The sequence below is a fragment of the Tachypleus tridentatus genome, chromosome 3 (assembly GCF_004210375.1).
Source record: "Tachypleus tridentatus isolate NWPU-2018 chromosome 3, ASM421037v1, whole genome shotgun sequence".
Lineage (NCBI taxonomy): Eukaryota > Metazoa > Arthropoda > Merostomata > Xiphosura > Limulidae > Tachypleus > Tachypleus tridentatus.
The window spans coordinates 1,363,109-1,387,527 of NC_134827.1; the positions used below are offsets into that span (position 1 = coordinate 1,363,109).

The following is a 24,419-nucleotide window of genomic DNA, read 5'->3' on the forward strand; positions in this document are numbered from 1 at the left end:
GTTCCACTTTCTTTTATAGCAAGTTGTTATTGATGACTATTATAAACTGGGAGAAAACTGAAAACATACTGATTCAGAAAAAAGCTGTTTGTTGTTCACAAGAATCGTTAAACATGCCAGTTTGATATCACGGAGTATAATATTACATGTAACAACTGGCATTAGTGAACTACCTGTCTGAAAGAAACTAAAACCATAAACAAGTTTTCTTCATGGTTGCATTTGTTTTAAGAGTATTGCAGTTTACAGTAATCTGTGTGAAACATGGGCAGTAGTGAACTACCTGTGTAAAGAAACTGAGACCAAAAACAATTTCATATAAGATTATATTTATAATATTAATGAAGAAACGGTTATTAACTGATTGATTCTTATGACTTAGCTCTTGCAGATACTTAGGTTGGATAGCTTAGAATCAGTATCCTTACTTGATTAGGATGGATGCTGCCCAGACTTTAGAATGTTAAAACTATTAATATAAGATTTTATAACTTGTAACCTGTTGCCATAGAAACATGAGTGTGCTATAAGAGTGACAGTTACATGTCACTTTGGTTAGACATGAGTAGTGAGTGATATTGAAGTAGCTTCATTTCCTCTAGTATATTAATTAAGAATTGGGGATGGCTATACATAACTTTGAAGTTTTATACAGAATTATAGAACAATACAATCTTTATTATGAGGTTCACTGTGGCTCATCTTTACATTTAAATTCTCTGGGAGAAGTTTTGTGAGTTGTTTTGAACATGCATCCTGTTACTTTGTTAGAATTTAAATTTCTGCTTTAACATGACTCCTTAGTTTGAGAATGTATCAAATCTAACTAATGCTTTCAACTTGCAACACTAATATAGATTATTATAAATGTTTAAATCAACATGAAAAACATGTAACATTATATTATTCTTAAATTCTGTGTTAAGTTTTAATTTATTTTCAGTTAGGGTGATAATACATGCATGTAGTTGCATAGTATTTTTTAACCATCTTAACAGGATGTTGTAAGTGTGGTGAAGATGGACACATGTCATGAGACTGTCCTAATGTAGGAGAGGACAGGAGAAGTAAATCTGGTTGCTTCAAGTATGGTGAAGATGGACACGTCTCACGAGACTAAAAATCCTGACAGAGAAGTTGGACGTGATGGTAAGTTTTATGTAAACTGTTTTGATGTTACTATATGCTACTATATTTTAGGAAGTCCGTAAAGAAGTTGAAGGTTTACTTGTAAGAGCAATGCATGTTGAAAAAAACGATTAAAGAAAACCTGTTATGGTACTTGCTCTATCATCAGTATTTAACTTCCTAACAGGTTATGCAACAATTAGCTATAGAAAAACATGAAATGAAGTATACTTTTTCCACTAAGATGGCCCTCATCGTGGATCCCTGCACGTGGTGAGGGGACCTCTCAGGGGAAGGTTCTGTTCTTTCAGTTTACCTCCTCTGGGATCTAAACATCCACCCACGTGTTTGCCACAAGTGGCGACCTGTGAAGGGGAGAAGAGGATCCTTGTGGTTGAGGGGTCCAATCGTAACACACCACTTTGTCCTTGAATTCCTTGGGTCGGTCGGCTAGTCAACCAAGTGCCAGTGTTGGAAGTTCTCAATTATAAATAACATCTCCATGAAGGGATGGTATAATCACTGTTACTTGTGAGACTATGCCAAGAATGTAAGAATTACTAACTTCAGTATATTAAGATACAGTTGTCCTCAGACTTTTTTATTATTATTATTATTATTCTTTACATACTCAAAGTAAATTATTCTTATGTGAGATCAGTGGTTAACTTAATTTGAATGATTATTCATATCTGGGTTATTTCATTTGGTTCATATATTGGCTAAACTTCTCTGTTAAGAGAAACAGTTGCACATTAAATTCCTTCTATAAAATGCTTAACATTTTAGTTTTTGAATGGTAATTTTCATTGTATCTATGATAGTACTAAACTTAATTACACAGGATGAGGAGGCTGATCGTGGAGATCACATAACTTTACAAACTTTCTTGTTGGGGCAAAAGGACCTGTAATTATTCCAGTATGTTTAGCTATGTTTCTTACTTTGATAAACAGTTGTTGTTCAAAAATGTGGTTGTATTAATATTTGGCTTGTAAATCTTTGTAACTTTGTAACTGTTTTGATGTTACTATATACTACTATATTTTAGGAAGTCCGTAAAGAAGTTGAAGGTTTACTTGTAAGAGCAATGCATGTTGAAAAAAACGATTAAAGAAAACCTGTTATGGTACTTGCTCTATCATCAGTATTTAACTTCCTAACAGGTTATGCAACAATTAGCTATAGAAAAACATGAAATGAAGTATACTTTTTCCACTAAGATGGCCCTCATCGTGGATCCCTGCACGTGGTGAGGGGACCTCCCAGGGGAAGGTTCTGTTCTTTCACTTTACCTCCTCTGGGATCTAAACATCCACCCACGTGTTTGCCACAAGTGGCGACCTGTGAAGGGGAGAAGAGGATCCTTGTGGTTGAGGGGTCCAATCGTAACACACCACTTTGTCCTTGAATTCCTTGGGTCGGTCGGCTAGTCAACCAAGTGCCAGTGTTGGAAGTTCTCAATTATAAATAACATCTCCATGAAGGGATGGTATAATCACTGTTACTTGTGAGACTATGCCAAGAATGTAAGAATTACTAACTTCAGTATATTAAGATACAGTTGTCCTCAGACTTTTTTATTATTATTATTATTATTCTTTACATACTCAAAGTAAATTATTCTTATGTGAGATCAGTGGTTAACTTAATTTGAATGATTATTCATATCTGGGTTATTTCATTTGGTTCATATATTGGCTAAACTTCTCTGTTAAGAGAAACAGTTGCACATTAAATTCCTTCTATAAAATGCTTAACATTTTAGTTTTTGAATGGTAATTTTCATTGTATCTATGATAGTACTAAACTTAATTACACAGGATGAGGAGGCTGATCGTGGAGATCACATAACTTTACAAACTTTCTTGTTGGGGCAAAAGGACCTGTAATTATTCCAGTATGTTTAGCTATGTTTCTTACTTTGATAAACAGTTGTTGTTCAAAATATGGTTGTATTAATATTTGGCTTGTAAATCTTTGTAACTTTATAAGTCTAGTATATTATTTGTTTTTGAATTTCGCACAAAGCTACATGAGAGCTTCCCTAATTTAGAGGGAGGGCAGATAGTCATCACCACTCACTGCCATTGTTTGGGCTACTCTTTTACCAACAAATAGTGGGATTGACTGTTACTTTATAACAGGCTGAAAGGGCAAGCATATTTGGGGCAACGAGGATTTGAATCCGTGACTCTCAGATTACGAGTCAAACATCTTAACGCACCAGGCCAGGCCGGGCCCCGTGTAGTATATTATTTTGTTAATAATGCTGGTTTTATTGCACGGATTGTTTTTGTTTTTCCCTAACCACAGCTTTAACATTGTGAATAAGGGAGATGGTACAGAGTGGTCTGGGGTTTGGTGTTGAATTGTTTTGCTTCTGTTAAGAATATTTAAGATATTTCTCTTTGAAGTGTTCGTTGTTTTGACTTTACAGTGTTTAATGATCTTGTTGTTATACAAATATTTTACCTTGCAAATGACTGGTAATATAATCTTAATATAAATTTCACTGTTGAATTGTTTGAAATTTGCTATGAGTAAACTGGTAGACAACTGCCAGGGAAGTAAAATCAAGAAAAGTTATAGTATTTTACATTCAACAGAATAAAATAGCTTGTGCTCATTTTATACACTTCACTGTGTCTTGCTGATCAAGATATTTTCATAGGCACGGATACTGGAAGGTAATACTCTAAATATAGAACAAGTGTGTATATTTCCAGAAACTACAGAAATCTATACTTATGATAAGACAAGATGCAGGTATTAGCTGCACCAGGGATAGCATTTTAAAATCTTGCTTATGTCAGCATAATGCCTGAAGTGGGCCCTATTATTCTAATATACAAATCATTCAAATATAATATGATTAAATCAGTTTTGAATGAGACTATGTATTTTTCCACTATTTAGGTAATTTACAAGTGATCTTGGTTCATTGAACATACCTTATATCTTTGAAGTTATGAATGACTGTTAACTACAGTTTTAGTAAATTGCACAAAATATCAGTTATTGTTAAGGAAATTTTTACTAAATATTTGTCTGTAGATTTCCAATACCTTTGCTAAGTTGGTCTCAGAGATAAGTGACTTTGTGCTAATAATAAAAATACTTCTTTTCATTTTACAGTTATTTTACTTTCATAACCTTTAGAACCTCCTTAATGAATATCAAAACTTTATTTTGATAAAACATTATTCTCTCTTATTTTCATTATTCTAATACTAACTGTAGTGAAATTGTTTTTGTATAGTAGTTAAATGAAAATTTAAGATACAAAGTACATTGAATAACACCATTTACTTTTCTGCACTGGTTGCAGAATTTTTCAGAACTTTTGAAATTAACTATCTTAACAGCTGTAACAGGTAACCTTTTACCTTCTGCTTTCTGCCATTTTGATAATGGCTGCTATGACACATAACCCAGAACCATGACTGGAAAAGCCAACTTCAGGTGACTGACGGTGGTTCTTGAACTTACCTGTTAGTCTTCCTGGCGGGTTATGATCATTACCATTTTGCTAGAGTAAGTACTTTACAACTTCTTTTACTCTGCTTTCTCTCTTAACATTGTAGACTAGGTGTCAACATTTGTTTTATACTTTTTCTGTTTTTCAATGATGTTTTGTTTTTCCTTCATTTCCTTTTATGTATTTTACTACCTTTACTTTATTTATACCTTTTTACTGGACATTTGGTGCAGATAGCCTAGCTGCTTTGTGCCATAAAACACTAAATCAATCAATCAATTCTTTTCATTTTATTAGCATAACTTGGGATGCAAGAGTAGTAGTCTTCCTCTGACAAAATCAAGAAACCCAAGCAGATCTCATTAGCTGCTTATTGAGAGCTAATTTAAGAAGCTCATGTATTGGTTTTATGTTATCAGGTTATGGAGGTCCTGAAATGTTTGGACATTTTGTTTTACTGACATGTTGTTCAGCTAAGCCAAGAAATTAGTTTTGTCAAAAAATATAAAATGTTTATACATGAAAAGAAGGATTTGATTACTGACTGCTTTCTACAACTCATCTGTACTAAAAAACTAAAGATGTTTTTCTGTTACCCTCATTGAGTCTCAGAAATTTACATGTTCATGAAATAATTCAGGTAGCTTTCAAATATATATTTTAAAACACAAAAATGTATTGGTTACTGCAATAAAATTCTCCAAAATAGCTGTAATGTCATGTGAAAAAGTTAGGACACCCTGTGAAAGCCTGTGTATTTGTGTAACATTTTTGGATATATAGATATTTAATCTCAATTTCAAAAATACTGATAGATCGTAGGAATATAACTAAACAATTAAAACTGAAGAAAAGACTTTTCAAGATCTTCTATAAGTGTAATTCTACATAAATACATATTCTAACTGAGGAAAAAGTTAGGACACCCTACCCCCTTTGGCTGAAATAACAGCAGTGAGATGCTTCTTGTAGCCATCTACCAGTCTCTGACATCAGTCTGAAGAAAGTTTGCCCCACTCCTCAATGCAGAATTCTTTCAGCTGTGATATGTTTGAGGGGTTTCTTGCATGTACAGCCCGTTTCAAGCCACCCCACAGCATCTCGGTGGAATTAAGAGCTGGGCTTTGACTCGTCCATTCCAGGACTCTCCATTTCTTAGTTTTCAGCTAGTCCTTGGTGGATTTAGTGGTATGTCTTGGGTCATTGTCGTGTTGCAGGTTCCAGTTCCACTTCAGCTTTAATATTTGTACAGATGGTCTCCTCAAGCACCCTCTGATACACAGTAGAATTCATGGTGGATTCTATGATTGTGAGCTGTCCCAAACCATTACACTTCCACCTCCATGCTTCACAGTTTGTATGAGGTTCTTTTCCTGGAATGCCGTATTTGGTTTACACCAAACATGTCCTCTGTTCTGGTGTCCAAATAATTCAAATGTGGACTCATCTGTCGAAAGAACATTATTTCAGAAGTCCTGGTCTTTGTCTACATTCTCTCTGACAAACTGTAGTCTGGCCTTGATGTTTCTCTTAGAGAGCAAAGGTTTCCTCCTTGCACACCTACCATGCAAGTTAAACTTGTGCAGTCTCTTTCTGATTGTAGAGGCATGCACTTTCACATCAACAGTAGCCAGAGCCTGCTGTAAATCCCGTGATGACATTTTAGGGTGTATGGAGACCTCTTTTAGCATCTTGCGGTCTGCTCTCGGGGTGAACTTGCTTAGACGACCAGACCAAACATGGCAGTTGTTTTGAAAGTCCTCCACTTGTCGACTATTTTCTGGACAGTGAAATGGCTGATTTTAAAATCTTTTGGGATCTTTTTAAATCCCTTACCAGGCTCATAAGCTGCTACAATTTTCTTTCTCAAGGCCTCAGACAGCTCTTTTGCTCTCACCATGGTGCTCACTCTCACTTCAACAGCCAGGAGCACACCAAACTATATGTCTGAGGTTTAAATAGGGCAAGTCTCATTCAAAATGCTGAATAGTGATCTTCTGATCATATGCATCTGTGTGTGGGTTGAGTCATTTTAAGTTGGAATAAATGTGGAGGTGTGCTTTTTCCCTGAGTTAGAATATGCATTTTTGTAGAAGTACATTTACAGAAGATCTTGAATAGTCTTTTCTTCAGTTTTAATTGTTTAGTTATATTCCTATAATATCTCAGTATTGTTAAAATTGAGATTAAATATCTAAATATCCAAAAATGTTACAAAAATACACAGGCTTTCATAGGGTGTTCTAACTTTCTCACATGACTGTATGTACAGGATAATTTGCTCCTCCTACTGTATATGTTTATAATCATGTAAACTTAGCAAACAAACTCAAAAATTGGAGAGAGGGTGTGTGGGTTCTGCATAGAATTTAAATAATTGCTTTTGATAATGCATGTTTTTTGGTTTTATGTGGTTGGAAAGTGTAGAAACCCATTATTGAAGTTAGAAAATTTTCATGTTGAAAATGTGACATGGAAAAACTATTGATAAGTTTTTAGATATTTTTGAAATTAAAAAGTGGAAACTCCAATAATATAAAATTAAATTATAAATATATTTTTATGTTAGGTTCATTGACATACATTGGTAATAAAGTGATTTAGTTAGATATCAAATGTACTGGAAAAAATTGACACTTTGATTCAGCCATAGTGAGAGAGCTAAATAACATCCTTTGAACTTTGTCACTTCTATATCCTTGTTTTTGCTCTGAGATTTTTTTAAAATTTGAAAGGTTTTTTTTAGGTTTACATTTTTTAGTAACCGGTAGTATAAGGTCGGAGCAGCTTATACTTTGTGCTAAATATTGACTGTTTTAAAATAAGGCTTTTTGTAAAATTTGAAATCATCTTATTGTCAGTTAGACATATCTTGATATTGATAGATGGATGTTGTATGTATGTTTCCTCTTATGCTCTGTTAACTTCTTATTTTGATATCAATATTTGAATTTTATTTTGGTGAAATGCAATCTAGTACCATTATTTAGACACATCTTTTTTGCAGTAAATTAATATTGGATTGGTAACTCTGTCTCTTTCTTCACTCATTCCTCAGTACAAGATGAAAAAAGCTAGCAAACATTGTTATTTCTACCATGAATCTTGAACTGTATCAGACACTATGTAAACCTGGGAATATGTTCTTGATTAGTTGTTTCAGTAACTTGTTTATAGATGTTTTGAATATAGTTTACTGACCAAGTTTACTTTTAAAGTATTCCATACTTAGTGATCTTGAGATAATATCTGGGTATTTATAATTTGAAAAGACTTCAACATAGTAACTTAAGTTTCAAAACATTTAAGTAAATTATTTCATATAATCCAAGCAATCCTTAGTTCTTATAATGATACTTATAGGGTAGCAATTAATGTATCCCCAAATAACCAACCTGTTTACAAATTGTTCATTATTGTGATCACATTGCGCTATAGGTTTTGCAAGTCCTAATCTTAAACAGTGGGATTAATGATAATGGTGTTTTTAATTTCATATATTTTTTGTTACTTGTATCATGTATTAGGAACATTGTTGTGATTCCACAAGAATTAGATGCATAACTAGTTGAGAAAAAATCATTTGAAAAAGCTAATGGGGTTCTGGACCCTACTGTTAATTTTAAGGGAAAAAAGTTGTTTTGGCTATAACCATAAGTTTCAAGAAAAGTATTTATTTTTAGTTTTTTTTTCTCAAGAAGTACCTTTGTAGTTATGTGAAAATATACTTTGGATAGATATTTTACAAGATAATGTGTGTAATTATTTAAATGATGTAATAGCAATGTTTTAAGAAGTTGAGTACTAATTTCAAAATTTATTAAGAATTTCTATGGACGTATGCAAGAGATGGATAATCATTTATTAAATATGAATTTACATTTTTCATTGAGGAAAAAATTTAGAAGTTTGTGATAACTTTCATTGAGCAAAATTCTAATCATTGTATGAATAATATTTCTTGTACAATAAATACTTTAGATTCTCCCAGTTCTTTAGTTTCAAGTAATCCACAGAAAAAACTTGCAGGTGACGAAGAAGAGTTTAATGTAAGAACTACACTTTGTTGTAATGTAATTCTTTAAAAAAAATGAGCTAATTAATGAAATAGTAGATAGTCTCTTGTTTTAGTTGAATGCAAAATGCATAAAAATGTATTTGGTTTATTATGAGCAGTCCTACTGTGTTGTATATATTTAAGGTTGAAATTTATTTGCATGTTCTTGACTGGTAATGAGTATATTTAAAATACATATATGTTACTGAACGTTTATGCCCAGTGTAAAAGAATGTGAGAGAAGTTATTTCAAACAATGGACAATTTTCACAGCTGCACTCTCTCCTATAAAATTTTTGTTGTAGTATGAAGTCCATATTTATTTTTTAACAGGTATATTATTTTTACTCTGATTTGTTTTGCTGTTTACTTATAATTATTTTTATTACAATTCATTTGGTTGGTGTCTTTATCCTAGGTATATGCTAGTATAATAATAATTCAACTATATCTTGTTATATGTATGCTACTGATGACAGCATTACTTGTTTAATTCTAAACTAGTGTGTGTACAATATTCTCTTGATATAAGACTGGTAACAATTTAAATCATCTCATTCTTATATTGTCTATATGGTCATTGTGATTTGGCTTTGATTATATCCTAATTCAAATTCTAGGTTGAATACATGGTATGGATTGGATATGTAAAAGAAACAAAGAAAAAAATAATGTAGTGTACGTGTGTGATACTTTGATGTGATCAGTGAATTGGATCCACTGATAACAGCAAATTTGTCCAGGAAGTGTGGGGTACTGTATTTAACAAGTTTTTTAGTATATACACTAAAATAAGGGGGATTGGGCAAGTGTGTACAATTAACAAAATCTTTATTAAAATAAAACAGAAATAAGGGATGATGTGCAGACTGTAACAGTTGATGTTTATGCTAAATTGTGCTTAGTTTTACAGGTTTCACTCTCAGGATTGATAACTGAAATCATATAGACTAAAACTGTTATAGTCATAACTTATTTTACTAATTATCTTTCCCTAGAAAATATAACCATGTTTTGTGAATAAGTTAAGTAAATCTCTCTAAGCCAAAGAGAATAACAACTATTTTGATACTGTAATTCAGGACTTTTGACCTCGCTTTGGTTCAGGGTTCTCAGACCATGACACAAACCTGGACAACATTTGTATATCATCTAGAGCTTCAACAACAAGGAAGAACCAACAGTGTATAGTATTACAAGTTCATGGAATTGGAAAAGTTGGTATGTATATGTAATAAAATATTGGAAATGAATATCACTTGTTAGTAATGGAGGATTAATACATTATCAAGTTAGCTGGCAACAGTTTAAAATATTTCACAAAGTTGATTATTTGCCTACTTTGTAGCCAATGTCTTCAAAATTAGAGACTGCTGATGCTGAAAGTTTTGTGTAAAATTAAAGGAAACAAACATGAAACTGCAACAGAACCAACTGTGAAAAACTGCATAGTAATACTTTTGATGTGTTCAATTTAAATGCAATGTTAATATTAAAATAAACCACAAGACTACCATATCATTCATATCCCTCCTCTCTCCTTGTATATTTGTTGTTAGTAATAATTGTGGGAAGTTCTTTCGAGCAAGTGGAGTATTAGTTACCACATTTTTACCCTTTAAAGTTTTGTTTTTGGCAGGTGGATGAAAGTGTTCTTTAAGTAATAAAAAGAATTGCAATTTACAGTATTTTTACTTTAATTTTTTTATTCATAATGAATATATAATGTGATTTATATTTGATGTTTTTATTATATTTGAAAGGAAAATAGGTACATGTGTGAATAATTTCAATGCGAGTTGTTATTGTGAAATATAAATATTAATGGAAGTTTTCCTATTTCTTTGTGATCTTAAAATAATTTTCATAACTTTAGATTTTCCACCTAAAGAGAGTGAAGCACCACCCTCTTGTGAAGAAGCTAGCAGTTTGTCAGAGGACACAAGTATTGGTAGGCAGTCTGCCTTATCTTCACTTGAGGATGAAGATGAGAAGAATATTCAGCAGAATGTAGGAGTTTCTATTCCACCACTTTTTGTTCATTCTACATGCTCAGTTCGAACAAATCATAATGTTGGAAACTGTTCTTTAAAATCCCTGCCCACCTGTCTTGGGAAGATACTGTGTTCTACAATTTTGTGTTTTTGTAAGTAATAGCCTAAAATCAGGAATTTAAATGTATTGTAAGAATCCAGAGTGTTTTGTACATATATAAAATATTTTAAACCATAAACATTTTGGTCAGATGTGCATACTTTAATGAAGATGAGCAATTTATAATGGTTAAATTAAGATAGTATGTTTAATAAAAGCAAATATCTAATAGTGCCTTATATAATAGCTATTTTGTAAACATAACGGGTTTATTTGTAACTTTTTAGGACACATAAATAAATCTAGACCTCATTGTTGTTGGTCTAATTACATGTTGAGATCCTCACCCTGTTGAACTATGCATTTATAGAAATACCATCTGCCTTTGCATCATTAACCTTAGTTAACACTGCCTGCCTGTAGTAAAACCATCTGCTTAGCAACAGAGTAACTTCTAGTGGTATAATACTGACGGAACATAGATTTACATAAATAAACAGGCAACCAAGCAATCCTTAGCATTGTGTGACATGCTACAGAGCATTTGGATAAAGATTTCATTAATAGTTTATGTGCATTATGTTATCCAGGTGTTTTGCAAAGGATTTACCCCACGTACTAATATGTGCATTTATATCATCGTATACTGCCATTATAGTTCAGCCTTTTGTAAGTTCGTAGATCTAAATAAGCTCCTAAGTTTACTTGAATCAAATTTTTCAGGTAAAAAATTGTTTCTTAATGTTGTATTTATTTCCATAACTTTATTCACTAAGTTTAAATGAGGAACTTCAAATCCTCTTGAAATCAACTAATATAAGTATATTTGAAAATGACAGTGTAGAATATTAATGCATAAGCCATAGTTTGAACCTAATTGTGACCTGTATCATTTAAATGCATCAACATTGTAAAGTAATACATAGTTTTTACTAATGAATCCAAACCTCATTTGTTTAAAATTTAGCTTCAAACTGATGATGAGGAATCCAGTTCAAGGCAAGTACATTTATTTACTGTTTAAACTTACTTTAAAGTTGTTTTTTTTGTTACCCATTCATGTTTCTCAAATTTTATTAGTTCGTTTGTGTAATTTTTATAGTTTTTGTGCATTGAGTATGTGGTATTTTAATACAGTAGCTTCATAACTGATGTTATTAGTAGTCATGATTAAAGAGAAGCAGGGCATAATAGAATTTTATTTTTTTTTAGTGTGAAAGATTTGATAGGAATACATGGAAAAAATTACAGACAATGTGTTTATTCTTTAGGGGGAAGTAATTTCGTCATTAGAGGAGCCTGGCTCCAATATTGTTCTGGATGATCTTCAGATAACACTTGATGTGTTGTGCTTGACTTTACATCCTGAAATGGAGGAACTGGTAGAATGGGATAATACTGTGCATACAGTGTCCTATTGTAGCACCTCACCAATGCCAGAGTCTGAACCTTTGAAATCTATTGATGAAGACGAGGATGATTTGTCAGCATCTCGTTCAGAGTAAACAACCTTGTTTACAGTATTTTTATAAAAACTGATGAGTACTTTAGCAGTTAACCTGATTCTATGTATGTATTTTTTACTAAATTCTACTAAACATTGTTTTTGGTTAGAAAAATAAGGTCATCTAAAACTTGGCACAACTTTATGCAGATATTCACCTTAAGCTGCATATAAAAACATGACAATCACAGTAAACTATTACTTCACTGATGTCATGTTAATTAGTGCCTCTACCATACTGGGGGCAGGAATGCTAACTTCAAGAGAAGTTTTATCTTACTTATTTCAAATTGTTGTAACTTATTTTTATTTTTTATTTTTCATGTTTTTATGTTTATGTTTTTTTTGTTCTCATTTTAACTTGGGAGAACAGTCACCTTCTCACAACTGTCTGCAAGCAGTGAAAGGTGAAAAAAGATGTGGGACATTGTGGGCTTGAGCACCCACATCTCTCTCTCCAATTTCTAATCTTCTTATGTGAGACTAGTGAAATGGAGGTTAAGACTGATTGATGGTGTATCCTCACTTCAATGTGGGTCCTACTTTTTCAGTAATCTCCAAAACGTAGGATACGATTTATAATCCTGTGTTTAAGCTTGTACTGTAGGATCGTTTTAAAAATATGCAGCATATATTTTGTTTAATTTTAATGTGTATTGTTTATGGCTTAAAATTTATGGTTATAATATAATTAATCAGAGGCTGTTTTTAATGGAGTTGTTCCTCATGATTTTGTTTACTCATTTGGCTTCATTTAGATGTAATTATTTAATTTCACTACAATATATATATATATATATTGTGTGTGTGTGTTAGCATTACTGATGTTTTCCTGTATATAATCCCTTTTATATATATAGTAGTAGTGGAATTGAGTTGGAGGTTAAATATTTTTAGGAGCTTGTAATATCTGTATTTAAATATTTAATTTTCAGCATACAGACAGAGATTGCATGCCATCAGCTTAGTCATCTGCCAAGTTTTGAACAAGAGACCATGAAAATGTGTATTCAAAGGGTAGGAATCTTTACTAATCAAATGTATAAACAATTTTATTATAGTATTAACAACTTTAATGTCACAAAAACAAAAATATGTAATATATTTTTTACACACCTTATGAAAATAGTTTTTCTACAATCACATACCCATTTTATCTAATCTTGCTGTATTGGTTACAGGAATCTTAGAGATAAAAAACTTATTTGAAGTACTTGAAAAATAGGTTAAACCACTATAAAGAATATGGAAATGTGTGCCATAATAGAACAAAATTACATGTTTGTACTTGTATTTTTAATATCAAAATGAAAATTGGAATTTGTAATTCTTAACAGTGAAATAACATGAAGATACCATACCAATAGACAAGGTTAACATTGATTACAATATTTACTGCATCACTAATTTTTTTAAAAAATATCTTGTAGAAGAAAATGTATTTGAAGAAATAAAAATATTTAACACATTTTGCTTGTTGTAATGGATTGATCTTCAGTGAATAGTAGTTAGTGTTTAATCTAGGAGAAATTTTGTCTTTCTAACCTTAGCTCCTTGGTATTCTTCTACGGTATTTGTCTGTGACTTGTTGGGGATAAATAAACTGACAATCTACCTGATTTAAAAAATACTGAACCAATCAACAGCACTCTTGCTAAACAGTCTTGTACATTCAACAATGTTTCACAGTCTTAGTGAACTTGAGCCAAGCTGCATAGGAGTCAGCTGTACTAGGATTTGTCACAATCCTATTAATGGAAAGTTGTTACATGCTCTTTTGCATGCAACTGCCTGACATGAAAACATAGATTTATTGGGAGAATAGTTTTGCAGTGGGTGAAGAATTGTGAATATAGAAGGCAGTAGAAGTTGAGAAAAGCTTATATTGTGAAAAAGTGTATTAATCTGTTAAAAATACATTTTCATTATAGGAAAATGTTAATATAATGTAATGTAAGTACAAAACCAGCCTTTCCATACTGATGAAATATATAAATTATTTGTGTAAAATATAAAATAAAAATAGCTGGTATAATATACAAGATCCTGCAATTTTTTCTGCCTTAGTGAAATTCTTAATGCTATTGTTTTTTGCAATATGTTATTTGAAAATAAAAACATTACTTCAGGTAATATTTTATGTAATTATTCTTATCAATGTACATGTAATAGGGAATTAAAGTTTTAAAACATTATAGGGAGAATTTTTGTTCATCTTCTATCTTCAAGAGAAATAATATGTAAATTATTTCAATATTGCATACTTTACATATTTTCATCTGTAGGAGCTAAAACAGATGACCCTTCCAGGCTATCATTTGAGTAAGCTAGGTGAATACTAGTATCCTGTGGTAGACCCTTAGTCTGAAGAACGGCAGATCGTTCATTTGGATCTCTTGTGCCTCCACTGGGTCTTGCTAGTAGAGATTCCACATGGTGATGACAGTACAGTGCTGACGAAGGCTAGTTGGGAATTACAAAATGTAGTATTTCCTCTTTTGGATCAGAATTCCAACAGAGGGCTATTGAGAAGACAAAATAAATCTGGTGAAATGGAGGATGATAATCAGATTATGGGAATGCCACTGATAATGGAAAGGAATATTGATGATAAGTATGTTAATTCTGTCAGTCAGGCAGTCAGAGATGAAGACAAGGGTATAGAAACTGAAGAAAATGAGACCACTGGATTAAACCGGTCACGTCCAGTGAGAAAAGTATCGTCCAAAAACCTGAAGGATAAGTCACACTGTGCTTCAAGCTCTGCATCAATGGTACCTGGAGAGTCTTCAACCATGGTTTCTGAATCTGTGTCAGTAACAGAAACTCCTGTTACTTTCTGCTCAGAAATAGCATTTACAAAGGTATTTAAAAATCTGTTTTATTTTATATAATAAAGACTTCTTTCTTAAATAGCTCAAGTAAAAATTGTTGGCAGTCATGAGCAAAACTACTTTTAGTAGTTTAAAGATGGTAGAAAAATGAGGTACAGTATATATATAGTACCTTTGTTTTTTATGTTTTCACAATAAGGTTAATATGTTTTTTAATACATTTGAGTCTGAGATAATGCTTTATCTCAGACTGTTGCTGTTTAAGTAGATTTTGGACTTTTGTTATCACATTCTGAAGAAGCCTGTTGTATAAAAACTTTTGTGTTATTAATAGTTATGTTTTTTTTACATACATTAACTGTAAACTCATATGAAATCTTTATTAATTTTCTACATTCTTCTGCAAAACAAAAATGCAGTAAAATCTGGAGAGCAGCTTACAATTTTATTAAGTACTAGTGCAGTTGATAATGTCACCTGTGGCAGTGCTGTTTGTGATAGGTCTGACAGTATCAGTCCCTTTTCTGGTGAATCTCATCCTGTTGAGTTTCCTGGAGCTCTTGTTCATCCAGCTGTACAACAGCTACAGGGAACACAGGATTCCTTACGTTCAACTCCTGTTTTATTCCATGATACTGAAGTCTCGAGTTTTATTGGTAGTGAACATGTTAGCAATACTGTAGATGGTAGGTTAGAGTTTTTCTGGAAATGAATTTTAAGTGTTACATTATGGAAGACAACAAATACTGTTAGTACTGTTGAAAACAAGTAATACATTTAAACTTCAGAAAAAGTATTTTATAAAATATGTAATTTTTGTTTATTGTAAACATTTATGTGCATTCATAGACTGCTTAGTTGATTCTTTTATAAAATGGATCCTTGTTATTCATTCATGTGAAGAAGTATTTGAATTATATTTTTAAAAGTCATATTCTTATATTTGACAATTTTAATATTCATTGCGATTGCAAATCAGTTATAGGAAAATTAAAACTAGAAGTATTAACGACTTTAGACATTTAGAAGTATTTCATCAATATTAAATAAGTATAAGGACAGAGTATTATAATTAATTTTTCCTATTGCCAGTCATGTTTAGGTTATTTTTACCATATAAACATTATTGGAATGTGAGTACACGTTGTGTTTCGTTAATAGATTGGTTACTTATTAAGCATTGCTTCAACATTATCAGCTTCTAAACCACTCAATATACAATTCAGCATGTATTCGTTTTCTTGCTAACGATATTTGCTTAGGGTACGAAGGAAACAGTAGTGATTCTGCAAGTGACGGATTGGTTGGATGTTCTTGACACCAAATGTCCTCTTATTTTGGTTTATTCTGAAAGTTCTGCAGGATTATGTTTATGTATACTGTCATATACGGTTAGTATGAAATGTTGGATGTGTACAACTTTTTTGCTCAGTTTTTCTTATGTTGAATCCAACAAATTAGTAATGTACGATCATTAATAGAAATCTTTAATCAGATTTCAGTATTGTGATGTGTTTCAGGTTTTGTTTTAGAATTAAAACTTTTTCATTGGTAACTGGAAAAGAACTTAATGGTAATGCAGTTTAGCAAAATGTGTGTATAATTTAGTGATTATTATATTAATCTAGTACTGGCAACCTATTAACACAGTTACGAGTCTGGGCTTATAACAAGGAATTAAGCTTTGACACCCGTGGTGGGCAGGATAAAGATAACCCATTGTGTAGCTTTGCTTACCAACAGACAACAAGATTTAATACTATATACCAGGAGTTATTAGAAGTTGGTAAAATAATTCCTTTTGAACGTTTTTTTTCCTTTAAGTCATTCTATAAATTGTGTGTTACATCTAAATATTGTTCTTATAATACAAATAACAGGAAATATTATGTAGTTACTTTGTGTATGGGTATATTTTGACTTTTGTTACCTTTACCATAATGTTGCTTATTTAAAACATTAATAATCATTTAAGATAGCAAAAAAATAATGAAAAGAGAAAGTCTTAAACTACATTTTTTTCAGAAAGTGGACTTTTCTTTTTAATGTTTGTTATCAAACAAGCTCTGATTTAGATTTTCTTGTTGGTATTTTTATGTGATTTTTTGCTCTGTTATGTTACAATGCTTTGAACAAAAGCACTGTTGCAGATCACAAATAAAGTCCATATATCTGTGCAGGTATTTTTTTTTAGCTTTTTAAGACTTTATAATAGCAGTATATTTGAAGAGTAGTTTAAAAACATGTTTTTAATTCAGTCACAGAGAACAAGAAGATGATGAGCTTCGTCAGTGTAAGGAGATTTTTTCACAAGTTGTACAGATCGTTAAAGATATATGCAAAGTTGTAAATCAGGTAAATAGTTGATGACATTTCATATTATTTTAAGTATTATATTACTCATACATATAAAATGATATGTTCAATAAAATGACAAGTGAATTTTGTCTTGCAGCCAGTGAGATGTTCCACTTGAACTGTTGGTATATCCAGATGTTGCTAATTAATGCATAGAAGCTTATTTTTGGTATTTTAAACATGGAATTTATTTGTTGGTAAACAGGGTTTATGATCAAACAGGACTTTTTGATTAATATTTGAGTGTGTAATTTATTAATGTATAAACATTAATTAATTAACAAACATATCTAAAGGGGCTTATGTTTGTCACTGACTTTTATATATGTTTAACTATTTTAATATTATTTTTGTTATAAAGTAATTCTTTAGGAATATTTAAGTAAATAATACACTATCTCACTTAGCACGTATGTATGTAAACTAATAAAAGTTGATAAGTATAGTTTCTCTAACTTGTGACAGTTTGCAACAAGTGTCATTTACTTCTTGGCAGCATGAATATTTTAACACCAAGTCGTTTGTAATTTTCACTGCTTACTCAGTTTGATCACTTCAGAGCTATTTTCGCAATTCATAGCTTGATTTATTGCATATACAGTATACTTTTTTATATATTATTATTTGAAGTTGAAATACATTTCCTCTGCAGATGTTATTTCTATATCATTCTGAATAGTATGTTTCTTTGAAGTGGAATAATGCATTTTGGGTTGGCATATCATTATTAAATGGGTATAACTAAGCTTGCAGAGAACAACGTCTTATATTAGATATTACAATTACGTGAATTTTCACACCTACATTTTTTTTCTCCAGATCATTAATATTTTTTGTATTATCAAGACTCTTCTTCTTCAAGACTTGCATGAATCTCGTATGTATAACCAGTTGCTGGTACCGGAAGCTAGTGAAGACATATGGAAACAAGGAGGTTTCTTATCCTCAGGAGAGGCAGCCCATATGTATGGGCACAGTATGTTAGGAGCAGATGGTATATAGACCTTTTATTACATGTGAAGTTCTGTGATCACTCTTAGTATAGAAATTTAAACCTCTTGTGACATCTGAATTGCTCACCAGTGTGGCTGAATCTGCTATAATATCCAGGCTTATGGAGAGTAAATTCTGTACCTTCTTCCTCCTTACAAAATTCCACACAACACATGATAGTGAATACATTTCTGGTTCTTAATTTTATAAAGGTGTCTTCTCCATTGATATCTTGCATTCTGTTGACAGATATAGTCACTATAAGGTGTTTAAGTTAATATGAATAATTCTACTATTTTATGGAAGAGGAACAGTTTAGCCAACCTTCTAAACTCTGTATCTTCATAGCTGCTTACTATTAATAGACAAGTTCTTTTGTCCATGAATTTTGTTTTTGATGTTAATAAATCAAGATTTTTGGCTGTACCCTGTATACTGGAAATTGTGACATCCTTTTCTAGCCTACCTAATTTCCACCCAAATTTAATTTAATTACAGTGATTTTGAAACTACATTGGAAAAACTTCAGTGTTACAACAAAATTTTTTGCACAAGAAATAAATACTGCTGCTTTGGTGAAGGGATAATTCAGTGTAATATTTTTTTTTTTTTTCAGTTGTTGAACTATTTTTTGTTTATTTCTGGCTGAAATGTAAGAAAAATAAAGAAAAAATGTTCTCCGAAGTTAAAGAAATGTATAACTATGTAATGTTTCATGCACCTTCATGCAAAGGAGCACCAGATCAGATTGAAAATACAATAGTAGACAAATACAACAATATATTGATTATTAAATAATGTTAGAAGTTTGTATATAGATATAGATTGTTATTAGATATTTCTGCAGTATTTCATTTTACCATTCCTACTCTAAACTCATCTTCATGCTGTGGAAATTTTCTTGTGACAGAATTTGCTCAGTTTCTTGAAAAATCCCAAATATACTGACAGTAAGGCAGAGAATCGTTTTAAGGTACTGATGTATTTATAGCTCAGCTTCTTTCTGTGTCATCATCTAGTGCTTTAATTTTTATGGGATGTTAGGAGAAGCTTTTTGTAAAAGTATAAGCATATACTTTTTTTTTTAAAAGTTAGTTATGGCTAAACAGCAATAGAAGTAAATCAATGAAGTTGATATACACTATATGTGTAGCCAAGTCAAGTGCAAACCTGCAGATATGGGTATGCTATGGATTATATGAACAACACATACAAACAGCTATCATCCTGTATGCCTTATTCTTAAACAGAAAAAGGTTTGACAGAAACATGAAAAAGAGTAAGTACTTCTAACAAATTATAAAATACAAAAATATATTAATTTATTTCTATTCTTCACATATTTCTCTCTTAAGTTAAGACCCTCAATCAAGTTCTCGTCAATTATGCCTTTTTGATTGATTTTACATTTGTAAACAAACCATTGCAATTTTTTTGCTACTTGTTCTTGAGAAAAACATTACAGTGATGAACATATACTTCATGGAATTTTAACACACAGCTGTTTAATAGAAGTGTAATTTTTATCATGTTACATTACACTCGGTGACAGCCTTAACTAATGCTAACAGTGAATTTATGGACTATTCTCAATGTATGTTTTACAAGTCCAATATTGTTTTGTTACAGTTTGCAAAAATCTCCTAATTTTTTTATATCAAATTATACTTTACAAATTTTTCGAAATCTCAAAAATAATATTGCTAGGTAATACAAATAAATTATTTGGTAAATCCAATACCAATTCCTATACAATTACGATATTACAAATATAACAAAACTAAAGCAAGTCTGGAACAGAGTGACATTAATATAAAGTTAAAAATATATTGAAGGCAATACACAACCTCGTTCAATACAAAGCATTCACTAATGTAATTTTAAAAGACTAGTTATGAAGGCACATGAAGTTTAAAAACATAACTAGCCTTTTTATCTGACATTTATACAAACTGGTTATAAAGACAAAGTATAACATGAAATTCATATACAACAATATTTTGTTTGTTTTAGAATCATGCACATAATGGGTCATTTTTTTCACATCCTTCCCTAATATTCAAAAGATAAACAAAAAGGTTATCAACTCTTGTGATAACCCTGTCTGACCAAGGAATGGGATTTGATGATCACTGTCATAGTGCACCCATGGCCTCAAAGTATGTAAACAAGTTTGTTTCTGTGACATGTCATAAATCATGAATTCTCATATTCAAAGTTTGGATATAATAACCACTAGGCCATCTACATAGATCCTTCAATAATCAATACACAGATTTGTATTGTGGTAGTAATGAAACTACCAGTAATGTAAAATATTACACACAAAACATGCTAGCTTTTTATGGGCCCAGCATGGCCAAGCGTGTTAAGGCGTGCGACTCGTAATCTGAGGGTTGTGGGTTCGCAACCCCGTCATTCCAAACATGCTTGCTCTTTCAGTCATGGGGCATTATAATGTGATGGCTACATAATACTCTTTATACAACAGTCCTAAATTAAGAACGGCTAGCATAGATAGTCCTCGAGTAGCTTTGTGTGAAATTCAAAAACGTCTACAAACCAACTCATCAACCCTATTTTATCCACCACCCCTCAAAAAGTATGAAATTTGTTTGGTTACAGAGCTAACAAATAGAAAAGTTCAAGAAAAACAGGAGATTAGTTGAGTACTTTATTTCTTTTTTTAATGTTTGTTATTTAGGCATAAGTGTAAAAGTAATTGACATGTAAATATAGGTGTATTTGTTAGGTTAGTTAAGATTAGAGTAAGTAAAATTATAATATAAAAAATGGTTCTAAAGGCACAAGAACAAGTTGTAATAGCTCATGGGTAACATAATTTGTAAGTTAAAGCAAGCTGCATGTAATTTCACAGATATATCATTGTGACACTGGGGAATGGTATGAAAAAGATTAAAGAAAATTAAATCTATCAGTATTGTTGAAATTGAGATTAAATATCTATATATCCAAAAATGTTACACAAATACACAGGCTTTCACAGGGTGTCCTAACTTTTTCACATGACATTACAGCTATTTTGGGGAATTTTATTGCAGTAACCAATACATTTTTGTGTTTTAAAATATATATTTGAAAGCTACCTGAATTATTTCATGAACATGTAAATTTCTGAGACTCAATGAGGCTAACAGAAGAACATCTTTAGCTTTTTAGTACAGATGAGTTGTAGAAAGCAGTCAGTAATCAAATCCTTCTTTTTATGTATAAACATTTTATATTTTTTGACAAAACTAATTTCTTGGCTTAGCTGAACAACATGTCAGTAAAACAAAATGTCCAAACATTTCAGGACCTCCATAACCTGATAACATAAAACCAATACATGAGCTTCTTAAATTAGCTCTCAATAAGCAGCTAATGAGATCTGCTTGGGTTTCTTGATTTTGTCAGAGGAAGACTACTACTCTTGCATCCCAAGTTATGCTAATAAAATGAAAAGAATTGATTGATTGATTTAGTGTTTTATGGCACAAAGCAGCTAGGCTATCTGCACCAAATGTCCAGTAAAAAGGTATAAATAAAGTAAATGGAGTAAAATACATAAAAGGAAATGAAGGTAAAACAAAACATCATTGAAAAACAGAAAAAGTATAAAACCAATGCTGACACCTAGTCTACAATGTTAAGAGAGAAAGCAGAGTAAAAGAAGTTGTAAAGTACTTACTCTAGCAAAATGGTAATGATCATAACCCGCCAGGAAGACTAACAGGTAAGTTCAAGAACCACCGTCAGTCACCTGAAGTTGGCTTTTCCAGTCATGGTTCTGGGTTATGTGTCATAGCAGCCATTATAAAAATGGCAGAAAGCAGAAGGTAAAAGGTTACCTGTTACAGCTGTTAAGATAGTTAATTTCAAAAGTTCTGAAAAATTCTGCAACCAGTGCAGAAAAATAAATGGTGTTATTCAATGTACTTTGTATCTTAAATTTTCATTTAACTACTATACAAAAACAATTTCACTACAGTTAGTATTAGAATAATGAAAATAAGAGAGAATAATGTTTTATCAAAATAAAGTTTTGATATTCATTAAGGAGGTTCTAAAGGTTATGAAAGAAAATAACTGTAAAATGAAAAGAAGTATTTTTATTATTAGCACAAAGTCACTTATCTCTGAGACCAACTTAGCAAAGGTATTGGAAATCTACAGACAAATATTTAGTAAAAATTTCCTTAACAATAACTGATATTTTGTGCAATTTACTAAAACTGTAGTTAACAGTCATTCATAACTTCAAAGATATAAGGTATGTCCAATGAACCAAGATCACTTGTAAATTACCTAAATAGTGGAAAAATACATAGTCTCGTTCAAAACTGATTTAATCATATTATATTTGAATGATTTGTATATTAGAATAATAGGGCCCACTTCAGGCATTATGCTGACATAAGCAAGATTTTAAAATGCTATCCCTGGTGCAGCTAATACCTGCATCTTGTCTTATCATAAGTATAGATTTCTGTAGTTTCTGGAAATATACACACTTGTTCTATATTTAGAATATTACCTTCCAGTATCCATGCCTATGAAAATATCTTGATCAGCAAGACACAGTGAAGTGTATAAAATGAGCACGAGCTATTTTATTCTGTTGAATGTAAAATACTATAACTTTTCTTGATTTTACTTCCCTGGCAGTTGTCTACCAGTTTACTCATAGCAAATTTCAAACAATTCAACAGTGAAATTTGTCACTGGTAGGCTCACACTTAAGATTATATTACCAGTCATTTGCAAGGTAAAATACTTGTATAACAACAAGATCATTAAACACTGTAAAGTCAAAACAATGAACATTTCAAAGAGAAATATCTTAAATATTCTTAACAGAAGCAGAACAATTTGCACAGCACAGCACTTAGGAAAGGAACATAGTCCCAACACCAAACCCCAGACCACTCTGTACCATCTCCCTTATTCACAATGTTAAAGCTGTGGTTAGGGAAAAACAAAAAACAATCCGTGCAATAAAACCAGCATTATTAACAAAATAATATACTACACGGGGCCCGGCCTGGCCTGGTGCGTTAAGGTGTTTGACTCGTAATCTGAGAGTCACGGATTCAAATCCTCGTTGCCCCAAATATGCTTGCCCTTTCAGCCATGGGGATGTTATAAAGTAACAGTCAATCCCACTATTTGTTGGTAAAAGAGTAGCCCAAACATTGGCAGTGGGTGGTGATGCCCTCCCTCTAAATTAGGGAAGCTCTCATGTAACTTTGTGCAAAATTCAAAAACAAATAATATACTAGACTTATAAAGTTACAAAGATTTACAAGCCAAATATTAATACAACCACATTTTTGAACAACAACTGTTTATCAAAGTAAGAAACATAGCTAAACATACTGGAATAATTACAGGTCCTTTTGCCCCAACAAGAAAGTTTGTAAAGTTATGTGATCTCCACGATCAGCCTCCTCATCCTGTATAATTAAGTTTAGTACTATCATAGATACAATGAAAATTACCATTCAAAAACTAAACTGTTAAGCATTTTATAGAAGGAATTTCATGTGAAACTGTTTCTCTTAACAGAGAAGTTTAGCCAATATATGAACCAAATGAAATAATCCAGATATGAATAATCATTCAAATTAAGTTAACCACTGATCTCACATAAGAATAATTTACTTTGAGTATGTAAAGAATAATAATAATAATAATAAAAAAGTCTGAGGACAACTGTCTCTTAATATACTGAAGTTAGTAATTCTTACATTCTTGGTCTGTAAAATAAATATGCATAGTCTCACAAGTAACAGTGATTATACCATCCCTTCATGGAGATGTTACTCTCTTAAAACGATATTAAAGATACCTTCAAGATACAATGCATTCAAAGCTTATTATTATTACAAACCTTCTTGGATTAGAGAAATTCACACTTTTTCTCTTTTTAATGGAGATTTTCTTAAAACCAGTTTCTATTTAATAAAA

The 24,419-nt window shown here is 31.5% G+C and overlaps 2 protein-coding genes and 1 long non-coding RNA gene across 23 annotated transcripts in view; 2 read left to right on the plus strand and 1 right to left on the minus strand.

Annotated features, from left to right (window-relative positions):
- The window catches only part of LOC143246190 (uncharacterized), a 54,456-nt gene that overhangs the window by 24,932 nt on the left and 5,105 nt on the right, over positions 1–24,419 (plus strand). For 2 of the 21 annotated variants that reach the window (XM_076492425.1, XM_076492424.1), the window contains exon 6: positions 999–1,149. In XM_076492425.1, the coding sequence (XP_076348540.1) occupies positions 999–1,036 (38 nt within the window). In that variant the 3' untranslated portion in view covers positions 1,037–1,149. Of the gene's footprint in view, positions 1–998; positions 1,150–1,315; positions 4,141–4,459; positions 4,666–8,590; positions 8,659–9,286; positions 9,420–9,748; positions 9,888–10,542; positions 10,684–24,419 lie in introns of those variants that run through there. The other 19 variants (XM_076492407.1, XM_076492406.1, XM_076492412.1 and 16 more) reach the window with 19 other exon arrangements.
- Positions 1,089–20,498, plus strand: LOC143247903 (KICSTOR complex protein SZT2-like). Its single transcript, XM_076496454.1, has 8 exons — positions 1,089–1,149; positions 9,774–9,887; positions 10,543–10,812; positions 12,033–12,261; positions 13,200–13,281; positions 14,550–15,128; positions 17,357–17,453; positions 18,303–20,498. The coding sequence occupies exons 1-6, from the start codon at positions 1,089–1,091 to the stop codon at positions 14,604–14,606; spliced, it is 813 nt and encodes a 270-aa protein (XP_076352569.1). The 3' UTR covers positions 14,607–15,128; positions 17,357–17,453; positions 18,303–20,498.
- On the minus strand, positions 13,301–15,713 carry LOC143246193 (uncharacterized). Its single transcript, XR_013025836.1, has 2 exons — positions 15,576–15,713; positions 13,301–15,072 (listed from the first exon to the last, which is right to left on the minus strand). It is a non-coding gene; the product is annotated as an uncharacterized LOC143246193 (long non-coding RNA).

Excerpts from the sequence above, each read along its gene's own strand:
- LOC143247903 (XM_076496454.1), top strand. The coding sequence starts at position 1,089 with ATGGTGAAGATGGACACGTCTCACGAGACTAAAAATCCTGACAGAGAA. Across the intron at positions 9,888-10,542 it reads TCATGGAATTGGAAAAGTTG|ATTTTCCACCTAAAGAGAGT; the intron begins GTATGTATATGT and ends TCATAACTTTAG. Across the intron at positions 12,262-13,199 it reads TTGTCAGCATCTCGTTCAGA|CATACAGACAGAGATTGCAT; the intron begins GTAAACAACCTT and ends TTTAATTTTCAG.